We start from the raw sequence: 14,243 nt of genomic DNA, 5'->3' as shown, positions 1-14,243 counted from the left end.
TTAGAATATCAAAAGAATCCATCTGAGATTTTACAGCAACACCCAGCACATTCAGTGCGTGTCTTTCGTGGTTAGTGCTAAGGAGATACAGCATGCAAGAAACAAATGATTTTGTATTGGTCAGTGTGCAAATATAATTAAGACAACCTTAGTGCATGATTTTGTGAAGCTTTAGTAATTTACTGGTGTTAGTCTGTTTTGTGTATGCATATGCATAAGGGGAAAAACAGGATTTTAAATGTTTTTACAAAGGCATCATAAATGGTATTACCTATATGATGTACGTTACCAGATGTTAGTACTGTGCAGGACAACAGAAGCTTCGTTTTTGTCTTTTCCTTTATCAAAGGAGCAGAAACACTTCTATCATAAGCATTGCCCATTTTATATTTTTCTCTATATTTTGCTGAAAAAGAAGAAGAAAAATATGCTGCTACCTGGCCAGTTTTAAACCTTGTATGGGTTTTTATTATAGTTACAATCTGCGAATTGTTAATAATATGCTACTGTTTCATTTAGAACTAAAAAAATTCAAAGATGGTGCTACAGTGTTAAATTGGGTTGTAATAAAAACAACCATTCTTTAGGAACGTAAATGTAGTATAAGAAAATAACTAAAAAGGAAGAGAGCATTTCCGACAGACTCACTGTATTCAGTTGCTCCTGAAATAGCTTAGTTTGCCAAAATCCACTTAACTGTTTTTTCGGTAAGTAATCCCTTGTTGTGGTGGAAAGTAAAGCATCATCTGTACCTCTTTTATCACTAATGCTAAAGGAAAGGAGTAGATTTGTTCACTGATGAGCATGTTACTGTTGCAATTTTTAATGTCTTAGCTTGTAGCTTGCTGTTAGCAGTTTATTTAAGAGACAAAACCAGCACCTTGTTGTCACAGAGGTGTTGATGTGTCAGATGCACTCTGGCTGTTAAATCACTCCACTGTCTTTACTCCAGGGCAGCCCTAATGTAATCCTACTTCCCGTCTTTACAAAAGCAAACTTTATCCTAGATCTAATTTTCTGGAAAGAAAATTTATTTCTTTTTGTATCAGTTATAAAATGAAGTTAAACACTAGGGAAAATGTGTGTAAATAAGGAAAAATGAATGTATGCCAGCTGCTCCATTTCATTTCTTATAAGATTTCTGGAATTGATGTTGTTTTCTCTTTATGATGCAGGAATGTTAAAGCCTTGACCAGGAACCCCATTTCTAAGACATCTGAGCATTCTGCAAATGCTTGAAACACTTCAAACTCATGCACTGATCTCTGAACATGCACTATGCTCTCTCAGAGCTAGGAAGAGTATAGACTCCTCTTCGTTGTAATGCAGTCAAGATCACAGCAGGGTCTTGATCTTACCTTCTCCTCCACATAGCATCTATAGCTGAAATGACTCCCCTGCTCTCTGAAAGGGAGTTGGAGCATGCCCTACTTTAAGGTCATGCTTCAACATACTGTACAGTGATAGATGATAATATGGCACAAATATTCTCCCTGAGTTTCAGGCTTCCTTTTCCTTAATTCTTTACCTTTCCATGCTCAAGAGAAGATGGCAAAGCCAATCTCAATTGAGAAGGATCTCACACCCTCTGGGATGAAGAAACTTACACCTCACGTCAAATGCTGTTAAGGAGTCTGTTCTGTTCTTGCTCTGTTAATCAACATCCCTGCAAACTAAGGCCAGAGTGTGAGTTTGAGTAGCACCACAAGTTAACTCTGCTGACGAATTACTGGCATCCCCACAACATGGGTTTGGCTGGTGCTTTTGAGCACTCCCTGAGCCACAACTCACATGGATAAGGCAGCACAAGGGGCTGCGTTCGGAAGTCATACAGATAGGACTACCAGGATTGAGTGGGAAGGTTTAGCTGGATGGACATGAATGTGCCACATGGTTCTCCAAGCCCAGGAATGGTCCTGGCATGTTTTATTTATGACTGTACACATAGCCACACAGTCCATTCCACAGCATTAGAAAAGGATTAGGAGAAGTTTCCTGAAGAAGAGATCATTTGGGTGGAAACATTTATTTCACTTATTACTCTACTCCCCTGGCTAAAACTGGTGGTGTTCTTGTTCTTCATTAGGCATTAGTCCATGTTCTCCATTAGATTCAACAACCAGCAGTCTCTCTTCATCACTACTGGAAATCACTACAGGCTATACAAATGATAGCTTTCAATGTGTCATCCATCCTTGTGGTGTTAAGAAAAGTACTGCCTGTGATAATAACTGGGCTGAAAAACCTTTAGCACTAGCACAATGTTTGGAAAGTTTTCTTGTACAGGTGATGAGGCCCACGGTGAACAGAAAACCCTCACTTCTGTACTAGATACTACTATCTTTATAACAAAAAACTTGATGTGACCAGTACAGAATTTTTCTTCTAAATGGATCCCGTGAGTGCCATACATACGGTGTACGTGTGCCGGGAATGCGAACGTTTATCTCATACAGATACACGATTGTATTAGGTTTCTGAATCAGTTTCAGCACTGTCAGCAAAAGATACCGGCTTTGTAATAAGGTTTGTGTGCATAGTGGAGCTATTTTAGAAATCAAGGGGTCTGTTTCAAAATAAAACTAAGTGGAGAAGGTCGTATGAGCTTCCTTTGCACAAGCGTGGAGTTTTCCAATCAGACCAAATGGCAGTTTCCAAGCCACCACTTCACCCTCTGTTCTTTGCCATGCCAGGCTCTGAGTTTACAGTTCAGGTGTGATCAAATCCCTTGTCTAGGGGCTTGCACAAAGATCAGGAAAACATACTCTGTCAAACGCTGCAGTTGGTAGTTTTAGCATGTTACGAGTTGAGCTGTTCCTCGCACAAAAGGACTGGGCACAAGGGGGTGCAGGATCATCTCAGCTCCTGTTTTTTATCCTTATGACCTGTGGCATTGAGCTGCTTGTCTCTCTGACAGGGATTTAGCGGATGGGTAAGTATGCCATATAGCAAGGGTTTGTGGAGGGCTCAAAAACTGCTTACAGGTGTTTGGACTTAAAGCCTGATCTCTGGTAAAGTACACACCACCTTTAATTTCTACATCACGGAATCTGTCCCCTTTGTCACCAGTGAGCAAACAGGAAGGCTGACCCACAGGAAGTTTAGGAGGTTGTTCACCCAGTGTCACCTACTGTGTCAGTGACAGCAGTGCTAGGATGAGAAGCTTACTCTTTTGAGTTCAGTACGTGCTGGCTGGGGCTCTGGTCCCCACATTGAAACCCCTGAGGGCAGCTGCCTGGCTGTGGGAGCTTTAGCACCTGCGTATTTTCAGTTGTGAGTTTGATCACATATCTCTGTGTGGCTCAGAAAAAATTACCACTCTTCATTAACTGGGTCTGTGTGATGTGTGATACTAACCTATGGGAGGGTAACCTGGCCCTTCAGGAGAGTCATTCTTCAGCCACCTCTCCTCCTCCTGTCACCCATTTCTGTCTGTCTTCACAACTTGTCTTTGCCTCTCTCTTCGTTTTCTCCTTCTTTCCTTCCCTTCAGCAGCTTCCAGTTCTCCACTCATTGTCAGGGGGTTTTGCTCTTACCTTTCCTCTGTTCCCTCCCTCATGTAAAGAAAGGTGTAACTAAGGATGCCAGGCCAGGTGTCTTTTGCTTTTCAACTTCACACCTCCTCACACCACTAAAATTAATGGAAGGGAGTGGAAACAGACACCTTTCATAAATAATGCTTCAGCTCTCTGTGGCCTCCGAGCGCAGGTGCCTGATCTAGTTGCAGGATGGGCCAAAGTGCAGACTTGCTCATGCATGTTCACCCACTTGGCAGCAGCAAACCGTGTCTCCTGCCTCACCGGGCATGGGTCAGCTGCTGGCAGCACAGCCAACAGTGGCCTTCAGTGCCTCACAGAGAAATGCGAAAATGAAATGTAACGTGCAAGCAGAACAGAAGAGAAAGCGTGTTTCCTCCACAGATAAGGAAAAATATCCTTGCTGTCCCCTCAACACATCCTCTTCAACACTGAAAGCAGCACTAAAACCGTTCAGGGTAAAGCGTGAGAAAACCAGCATCCCTGCACAGACATTAATTTCATGGGCAGCATTGAAGGATTTTTCCCAGTTTGAGAAAACTTAAAAAACCCTGACACAAAACACTCCTCTCATTTAATAGGCTTAGTTCTGTTCCTTTTTATGAAGCTTCTGGATTGTATAGCATTTGACTAGGTCTCTTGCTGCAGCTTTTGAACCTTAAATTAAATTGGGATTCATCAATACATTTGCAAAAGGAGAAAAAAAGAGAATGCAATACAGGTGTGCTGGCAATAGAACAGAAGAAGGACCTACACAACTACATACCAAAACTACTATTTTTTTCTGGCTGGTATGACTAGTCTTCACATAAAGGGAAGTTTTAGCTCTGGAGAGTTTGTGAGCGATAGGAGTATTTACAATGGATTTCTATATGCTGGAATTAATGCATTTTGATAGCAACATGTAATTTTGGAAGGGAGGATACTCCCACCATAAGTCATCAGGCAGATCCCCTACTACTTACTAGGTAATGCAAATAATTGCCTTTTTTTTTTTTTTCCCCTAAAGATGTGCTTCATTTTAAAATTAGCAGCAATTTGTAACTAAGCAAAAGTTACAAGTAAAAGTTTCTGAACCTTGTGTACAGGTTGGGTTGTTGAGATGGCTTTGCTGACTTGGAGGTGCATTTGTTTCTGTTTCATATGAGCAGTAGCAGCTTTCTGGACATTTTTAGTCTGAAAATACCTAAAGAGGGTTAGTGTTTTTTAATGTCAAAGACTTCTTAAATAAAGAACAGTTACCTGAATATTAATTTTTGCTTTGGCGCTTTTTTCCCTTTAGGTTTTATGGCAGGCATTCAGAGGAACCCCCAAATGTCACAGTATGGACCTCAGCAAACTGGACCTTCCATGTCACCACACCCATCACCTGGAGGCCAAGTGCATCCTGGAATCAGTAGCTTTCAGCAGAGTAATTCAAGTGGTACTTACGGGCCTCAGATGAGCCAGTATGGACCACAAGGTAAAAGGCTTGCTGGTAATACACATGGTAGTTTATATATACATATATATAAAAGTATATATATGTATTGTATTTGTAGGTAGGTATGTGATTTCTTAAAAACAAAACAAACAAAAAAACCCACAACACTGTCCCTAAAAAAAAAACCCTAAAACAAAACTGTCATCCGGCAGTGGAGCTGCACCGTGTGGAAGAAGATGCTTCTGTTATTAGCCCCTTTCTCTGTATAAAAATAGTGACCTTAAATTGGGCGAGGAAATGATGAATCTGTTGTATTGCAAGGGCCATTTGTTTAAGAGGCTAAGCATGTCATCTCTGCAATGAGGCTGCATTTGACCAAGCATGGGATAAGGGTCACGCCACTGATCCCAAAATAGAACTTCTTTTCTTAGATTAAATCCAGTGAAGGCCAATACAAAATCGTGTGCTGACTGTGAGGGTTGAAGTCTTCTAGTAAGCGTAATAATACAATGGCTACTGTGGAAATATGATATTGAGCTCTAATGCATACAGTTTGTGAATCTTAACTAACCCTACAGACTGAGATAGTTCCTTTTATTTTGCTTGTTAGACAGAATTGTTGGAGGATTAAATCAAAAATAGAATACACAGTTTCTGCCCCTGGACAACCTTGAACTTGTCTACTGTTTTGCCTTTAATGGATAACCTTTATAAAATATGCATCTGTTTATAGGTTTAGTGAAGTTGAAGTCAAGCCAAAGGATATATAAGGGGCAGTATTTTCTTCAGAGGTACATGAAGAAGCTTTTCTTTGCCAGTAAAAAAATAGTAGTTCAGTGCTAACTACTGTTGCTTTCTTACTTAAAATCCTCAAAAAGGACTGGACCCAGAAGTTGGAAATTCTGTAAGGGCTTTATGGCTTGCCCATGCTAGCAAGGATGGTTACTTTAGTCTCCAGAGTTTTCTGAGAACGAGTTCTGATGTTTGTTTGCAGGGAGCTCTACTGCCCTGCACAATGTTCCTTTCTGTTTCATCTCTGGGTAGCGTTTGTTGTAGTGTTCTGAGCACAGGGCTACAAGCCAAGATTTCCCGGTTTCTAATTTTGGCTCTGCCTTTTACATCATCTTTCAACATGGGCAAGTAGATTCATTTCTCTGCTTCGCTTTCCTTGACTGTAAAATGGGGCTAGTAACGCCTTAGAGCCATGTGTGAAGATTAATTACCTAACTCCAGTTGACTGGTGCTTTCCTTTTATTTGGAAGGCATTTTGAGGCCATAAAATGCTGTCCAAGTGCTTATTTTTATCTGCACAGTGAGCGGCTAGCTTAACTGGTAAAAATCCAGTGGATTTATGATGTGATATCCTGTCTTCCAGCTGTACCGCTGCTGCTGAGATTCCGAACCATGGGAATAGTGGGTGTCAAGTGCAGTAAAACATTAGCCGTCCACACTGATTGAATGGAAAGGGTTTTGTACTAAATCAATGCATTTAAGTAACATGCCGAATACTACTTTCTTTTTTGCTTGAGTTCAGCAGTTCTTTTCCTCCCTCTGTAGATGAAAGTGCCTATGTAATGATTTTATGGGTCGTGGTCAGGAAGAAACATCTATTAAAAAGTGAACTTGAGGGGCAGGAAGAAAATGAGCATCATTGTCATTAACAGGCTGTTTCAGAAGGGTTTGGTGAGCAGTGCGATGGATGAAAAGCGTGTTCTTCTGCCAGCTCTTGGAGAATACTGGTGATCCTGTGCACTGGTCATCATAAAATTAGGGCCTTGCAGACTTTCAGCTCTACAGGTAGCAATTAGAGAAGAAGGATGCTACATTTTCACCAGGCTAATGTGACCATTAATAAAATCTGGGGATGAAGATGATGATATTTCAAAGTCATGTATTTACCTGGATTTCAGTTTTTAAATAGCTTTCTTCATTTTTAATGAAAGCAATCTGTAATTGCAACTCTTAACATACCCTCTTACAAAGCACAATTATATGCCAGCAATGATGAATATATAATAACGTTACCCCATTTACCTTTTATTACCAGAATAACAAATACATTAAAAATTATCTGGGTTGCAACCAAGTTCTTAAATTATTAAATTAAAATAATTCTCAAGGATTTTATTTGCTTTCTGTGTTTTGTTCACAGTGACCTTCTGCCAGAATATTGTTAAGCACAGGCTGAGTTTGACAGGACTACTTGTATTTTTATATACATGTCAGAGCATTCTGTGACACTGAGCTTTTAGTTTGAATGCTAGATTCCACTATGTTCCGTCATGAAAACCGTTGCTCAAGGCTAGTGTCCTTTCTCTACAGTGGAATTGCACACCATAATAAAGACTACACCACTAAGTTTGGATTGGAGGAGTTAGTCCCCAGTTCATGAGAGCAGAATGATCCATTTCATGCATATGGTTGATTTATTTGTTTTTCATGTGTTTACATGACACTTAGATCTATAATAAGAGTAGAATATATTTTCCCAGGAAGCAATTCTGTACTGGGGACCTAGTCCAATCCTGTGAAACCATTCCCTACAAAAATAAAAAATGGCTTTGGCTCCACACTTCTGTGTGTCTGTGATACAGCATGCAGTTACAGAACATTAGTTTTAATTTTGTATTAAACCCCGGTATTTGCCTGTCCCCAAATAAAAAAAAATAAAAAAAAAAAAGGCAGAGAGAAAATGGAAGTTGTTACTGAAAGAAGCAATCTCTTTGGTTTGTATTTGGACAACATCTAGCTTAGGGGCTAATGAAGCTCTGGTCTGTGACCCAGGCATCAAACTGCTGCCACAGCAAAATGTCCTTTAAATGCACTCTGGAGAGCAGTCAGATGCTGTAGTCAGTTTGGTGTTTTAAGACTGGGGAAGAGAAAAACTTCCTGTGGATTAGTAAAACATGTCAGAAATGCATCCTGTCTCCCTAACTTTTCCTACTTTTTTTTCAGCAGAAAAACTGTTCTGTTTGGGTATAACAAAGAGAGAAACCACAACCCCAGAACTTCACAGTAAGTTAACCCCCTTTTGTTTGTGGTGAAGTAATATGATTTGTGCTTTGTAACTTTTAATGTTGGACTCATTTCACAAAAGCACTTTGCTACCTAGGTCCCACTGATTTTAATTGTAGGTTTTAATTGAAGTGGTAGCATCTTAAGCATGAGATGCCCTAAATATCTCAACCCACATATATGGAGTTAAGACTTAAATATCCATTGTATCTACTGAAGTCTTCTAGGTAAAATAATTTTGGTGGAATTCAGAACAATGCATTTAAATGTTCTATACGAGAAAAACTTGATGGTTAAGTGCACGTGTAAAAAATTCTAAAATGACATTAAGATGCTATTTTTAATATTGTGAATCTGACCCATTCCTGTAGAGAGCAAAACTAACAGGTAGTTCTCAAATTTCCTTCTTTTCAACTTGCCTAGAAGTGGCAAGATATCAGTGTACTTTGTTCAGCAAACCTGGACAAAGTGGACCAGAGTTTCATCAGGAAATATGAACATCTGTCTTTGGCAGGTTGTTACTAGGCTTTTTTATATTTTATCTTCATTACACTTTTTTTTTTTTTTCCCCCAGTTCCAGTTACTGCTTTGTTTTTTCTCATGCATTTGAGGTGTCATCTCTCTGGGTACAGTTCTGCTCTGCCAAGGGGGAGCTGGAATCAAAAATCCCTCGGATATGGAGGGGAGGAGTTGTTCAGTAGTATTGTACAGCCGCTGTTGCCAGGCTTGTACCCACTTGAAAAGTGTGGGCTTTTGGACTTGGCTGCCTGACACGTCCAGCTGATGTGGGCTGGCCTAGCATCTGCTGCATTCATTGTGTTTAATGCTGCATCCATCTGCTTTCTGTCAAAGCCACTGCCAACAAATTACTAATCTATTAGAGAAACATGGAAATAAGATTGCACTCCTCATTCCTGGCAATTCCTCTTGTATTTTGCTTGGCTTTTATTTTGTCCTTTTTTTTTTTTTTGTGGTCTGGGAAAGGTATAAGAATAGCTAGTACTTGAAGTATTGAGGAAATGCTGAGGGGAAAAAGAAACATGGAAAAAACATTGAAACTTGTTTTCCTTACTGAAAAGATACCACTTCCCTGTGCTCTTGGATGTGTATCCCTGGAGATGAATCATTAGGAGCTATTTTAACCAAGCCACATATTTTTATGGAGAAGATTCCACTGTTTTTTCAGTGTTGTGCTGACGCTGGAGAAGCCAAAGCATGAAAGAAGAGATTCTTTGTCCCAATTCAGAATAGCATCAAAACAGCAATAGTATTTAGCATTGGTGTTTGCTCCTCCAAGCATGCTGCTGAATCGTACTTTGTAGACCCTAAATGACAAAACAAATTGGCTTTATGTAAATTGGACTGACAGTAGCTCCCAGTGATTATGGATATCAAGTCTGCTAGTCTAGGGAGGGAATTTATTTCACTTTGGGAAGCAGTGTTGCTAATAGCACGTACATAAAATGTGTTAACTGGCTGTGTGTAATCTTTGAGTGCACATACGCACTATCTTGCTGCATTACGTTTTTCTTGCACAAAGCAACTGGAAAACCAGGGCAACACCCAAGTTGTGTGTTACACCTTTAACTCTAAGCAGAGCAGCGTGAAACTAGTCAACCCTTCAGTTTGTGGTCACATACATTGAACCAGATGTGTAGTCTCAGCAACCAAAACTCTGGCTAGGGGTGATGGCTCACTGAACAGAAAAGAGTCAGCTGGCAGCAGCCAAGCCTAGAGGAGGAGAAGCGACAGGGCAATCTAAAGTCAGCACAAAGCTGAATCTGGAGTCTTTCATCTCTGTTGAACCACAGATTGGGGATATTTTTGTGAAGCTCCTTAGGCAGAAACTTGGTTTCTGAAACAGAAGAAAACTGCTGCTTCATTTCCTTGTGAAGCATAGGTCACATGTGTTCTTGCTGAGGAGAACTTGCAGCAGAGTGAGTTGGTTACTGGGTGGGGAGGAGAGGAGGATTAGCCAAAGCACAGCAGCAGGACAGTATGAATTAATTATGTGTGCATTCAAATGATGGATGAATATATTTATTTTAAATACAAACAGGAGTTGCATGCCACCAACTACACTGCCTGGTAGCTGAGGCTTGGGGAGAGATGTGGCTGATCTCCATGTTCAGAGGAAGACTCCAAGGGCTGCTGCCTTTGAACGACCGTGGGAATATCTGAGAGTAGTCAGGAAACTGCTCTGTGGCATCCCACAGGGAGGGAACGGGTCGCGTTTCTACTAATCTGGATGAGATGGAATAAAGACAAGTCAAAACTGATGACTGAAGTAGTGTAATATGATCCGTTTCCTAAAATATTTCTCTATCATATCTTTACTTTTTTTTTTCCTCTTTCTCATGCTGCTTGGGTTTGTTTCTAACACTGAATAGTGTACACTCTCTTCTTGAGCTTTCAACATGATAGGGAAGTCAGCACTCAAATGAGTTAGGCTGCTGCAAGCGGAGCAGTTTGCTCCAGTGACAACACAGATTGGGGTCAGCCACATTTTCATGCCGTTGTTCATAAGGCACCTGTTCATATTAGCATCTTTGTACTATTGCTGATTATTCCGGTAATACTAGTTTTCCCAGAGGAGGTATGCTGTAAGGTACCACCCCTTCTGCTGGCATAAGTCAAACTTCGAACTTACAGGAAGGTAGGGCAGGGCAGGAAGGAGCAGAAATATTTCTCGGGGGCCAGCACCCATCCCCACTGGTCCACGCCAAAGCACACAAACAGGCAGAGTGGTTAGGAGCAAGAAGCCGGTGAGAATAACCTGTTGCTGAAATTACAGGAAGATGAAGAGTGAGAACATGAAATTACAAAAATAAGATGATCTCTTGAGCTTATGTAATGGGTTTCTTACATGCCATGTATCTTTACTGCATAAGGCGGTTTTGTACTCTGTGCTATGTTGTTAACCCTCTGGAGGCTGTGTTTTTCTGTATTTCCTCTCATCCCGTGACATACATTAGGCAGAAAATGTTTAAGGGTACATGCAAATCAGGTTCATAGGGTCATTCAGGTTGGAGGGGTGCTCAGGAGTTGTTCTTTGCTGACTTTGTATTCAAATCAGGGTCAGACAGAAGATCAGAGCAGGTTACTCATGGCATTGGCATTATCCAGCCGGGTCTTGAAAATCTCCAGGGAGGGAGTCTGCATAAACTCCTTGGGCAGCTCATTCCACTGTTTGTGCTCATGGCGAAAAAGTTATTCTGACTTTGAGGCCAACAGGGTTCACTTTAGTTCACATGTGTAAGTTCTGCAGCTGCTAACTTCCTCAATAGATACATTTGCTCAAAAGTTTAATGCTTTTCTCTGTGCTTTTTATCATTTTGTTCAGGAAACTACTCGAGACCACCAACATACAGCGGCGTGCCCAACACAAGTTACAGCGGCCCAGGACCCGGCATGGGTATAAATGCCAACAGTCAGATGCATGGACAGGGGCCAAGCCAGCCCTGTGGTACCATGCCCCTGGGACGGATGCCATCAGCTGGGATGCAGAGCAGACCATTTCCTGGAAACATGAGCAGTATGACCCCCAATTCTCCTGGCATGTCTCAGCAGGGAGGCCCTGGGATGGGCCCACCCATGCCAACTGTGAACCGTAAGGCACAGGAGGCGGCTGCTGCAGTGATGCAGGCTGCTGCAAACTCCGCTCAGAGCAGGTATGCATCCAGGTGAAAGGAGTTTAAATGAGTAGGAATGCTTTTTTTGTCATTTCAGAAGTAACAGCACTGTAGAGGTGTCAGCATATGCATTTATACATGTTCTATCAGTGTCCTTATCTCTGGGAGGAGATAAGGTGTGGGAAGAATGCTTTTCCTTCAGTGTAAGGGGAAAGCATGCTGTCGTGTGTTTAAATTATCCTCTCAAAAAGCAGCTGTGACAGTGGAGATGATGACCGCTTCCAGTTTGGTTCTTGGCATTGTAAGCTTTAGGAAAAGGCACAGGGTTGCAGTGAATTAGGAGTTGAAGACAACCCCTCTGCAACTTAAAATTTATTAGCTGGATATATATTTTCTGTCTCCAACAGGGAGAGGGCCAATGTGTCCTTGGCTACTTGCCCCTGCCAGAGAGTAGGGAAGCTGATGAAGCTGCCCATCAACTCTTGCATTTACTGTGAGCAGCAGTGCTAATGGCAGTTCTCTTCTATGGTATGGCATGCAGAGGGGAAGAGAAGGGTAGGCTGAGAGGAGCAGCTGGAGGGGAAAGACAGAAGGAGGCCTAAAAGCAATCTGTAGTTACCTGGAGTCGATAACTGCCACTTACGCATCCATAAGAGAGAACTTGTACACAGGATTGTAGAGGTTGGAGCCATCATCTGTCATCTTGTTTCCTTTGGGCACCATAACTGCATGTTGTCATTTGTGTATGGATTTTGGCAAAGACACTTTTCTGTCCATGGTTATTCTTAAGATGCCTGAATACTTGCAATGAAATCATATTTTCTGGGAAATTTTTTAGATGAAGTAATTACCACATTTCTCTGGGCTTAAATAACTCCTGATGTGTTTATTATCTTGATCTGTTACAAGAAGTTCGATTACATTTGAAAATTACACAAAGCTGCTTACACTGTTCTGGTGAGCATGTTTGTGTGTATATATTAAGCATCTTGCATTTATCGATGCATATGCATTCACAGATGCATGTGTATGCATACAGGTATTTACCATTCAGGACCAGTGTTTGGGGACAGTAGAGTTGCTCGAATTCCAAGACAGAATGTAAAACTAGAAATAGGAAGCTAATGTGTCCCTGTTGCATTTTTGTTTTGTGAGGTTGTAAAGCAGGTGGCTTAAGGTGATAAGCAGTAACAAACTTTTGAAACAGTAACAGTAAATGTAGTGTACTTCATGTTCTTGTTCAGTAAAATAGAACCATACTTCCTTAAAATAGACGGTACTCCAGCACATACCTATGAACCAGCATTCTCTTGCTTGTGTTGGTTGTTTAAACAGACCTGTCTAGTAGGATTTACAAAAGTCTGCTTCTGTCTGTCTGGTTTAGGCTATAAACTGATAGGACAGGCACAAAGGAATCAATGGACCATCACTGCACCTGCAGGAACACTTTCTTTATAATCGTAATAAAAGGAAAAGCTTATGTTTATTGGTCTTGACAGCAAGAAAAGACTTCGTGTTAAGTGGAATGTATTTAGTTTTGATTCAACTTACACTTTGGGCATAGTGTGTGGCGTTTGATCAAAAACTAGGTTAAATGATTACCACTTCATCTCACACCTTCCTCCCAAGTCAGTTTTGTAACACTGCTTTTGGTTTCTAGCTTTGCCTGGGCAAAACTGCAGCATTTCAGAGCCTTTCCATTGCATACTGCCCATTCCAGTGCTCCAGCACCTGCGGAACGGCTGAGCAGTCATCAAATCTCTATTGCAAATACTGGCAGAAGGGCTATTTGTAAACCGCAAATTGAGAGAAACCTGTCACACCCCTCTGATGCTGGGGGGCTGCAAGCATACTGTTTTCCTCTTTGATCTCAAGTCAGCTGTAGGGGAGAAAGCGTAATGGCTTTTGGCTATTCCTGCAAGTCCTCCATACTTGCATAGGGAAGGAATGTACTTGCCAGTGATTCATACTTGTGATACAGAACAAATCCAGCGGCTGTTCTTTTGGTCTGCTTTAGGCCACCATACATTAGGTCGCCTGCTTATCCCAGCCAGTCTGGAGCTGGCAGATGCCCCATGTTTTCTTCACAGCACCCCAACTATGGCAGCGCTCAGGCTCCCTTGATGCACCAGCCTGACCAGTATGGGTAGGTAGCAATGTAAACTAGACCTTGTCGGGGTTTTTTGTTTATGAACATGCCACCTGGCTGCTGAAGGAATATAAAAATTGTGTGAAATATACACAAATACTTGCATCATAGAGGAGATTGAAGGTTTTTGTCTTCTTTTTACTAATGCCACTGTTACAGTATGGTAAAAATCTGCACTTCACTCACTTCCATACCTGCTTGGCTTTTGGATTGGCTTTATTTCCTGCCTGAGTGGGAAATGAAGAACTTCATCATTGAGAAGGAATCATCCCTCCTCCCCCTTTCACAGGCATTGTCTTTCTCCCCTCATTGGTGCCGTACAACCCCATTGTCTTGACTTGGTGCTGGTATTGTTGTTGCTGCCTGGGCAGTGAGCTGCAACCCCCAAAGTATGCTCCCTTTCTGAGAGGTGGTGTACTGCAGGTATGATGTCAGGATTTCTTAATGAGATCTTCAAGAAAGTTCCTTTACACTGTAGTTGAGCATGC

General features: G+C 41.4%; 1 protein-coding gene across 1 annotated transcript in view; it reads left to right on the top strand.

Annotated features, from left to right (window-relative positions):
• Nucleotides 1-11,645, top strand: part of LOC104405417 (AT-rich interactive domain-containing protein 1B-like) — a gene marked incomplete at its 3' end in the record, with an annotated part of 54,431 nt that extends 42,786 nt beyond the window's left edge. The window contains exons 5-6 of the mRNA XM_010014140.1: nucleotides 4,819-4,998; nucleotides 11,318-11,645. Coding sequence (XP_010012442.1) covers nucleotides 4,819-4,998; nucleotides 11,318-11,645 — 508 coding nt within the window. The remainder of the gene's footprint in view (nucleotides 1-4,818; nucleotides 4,999-11,317) is intronic.
• Nucleotides 11,646-14,243: the final 2,598 nt, after the last annotated feature.

The sequence above is a fragment of the Nestor notabilis genome, unplaced genomic scaffold, assembly GCF_000696875.1.
Source record: "Nestor notabilis isolate BGI_N333 unplaced genomic scaffold, ASM69687v1 scaffold1985, whole genome shotgun sequence".
NCBI lineage: Eukaryota > Metazoa > Chordata > Aves > Psittaciformes > Psittacidae > Nestor > Nestor notabilis.
This window is presented reverse-complemented; position numbering and strand designations above follow the sequence as displayed.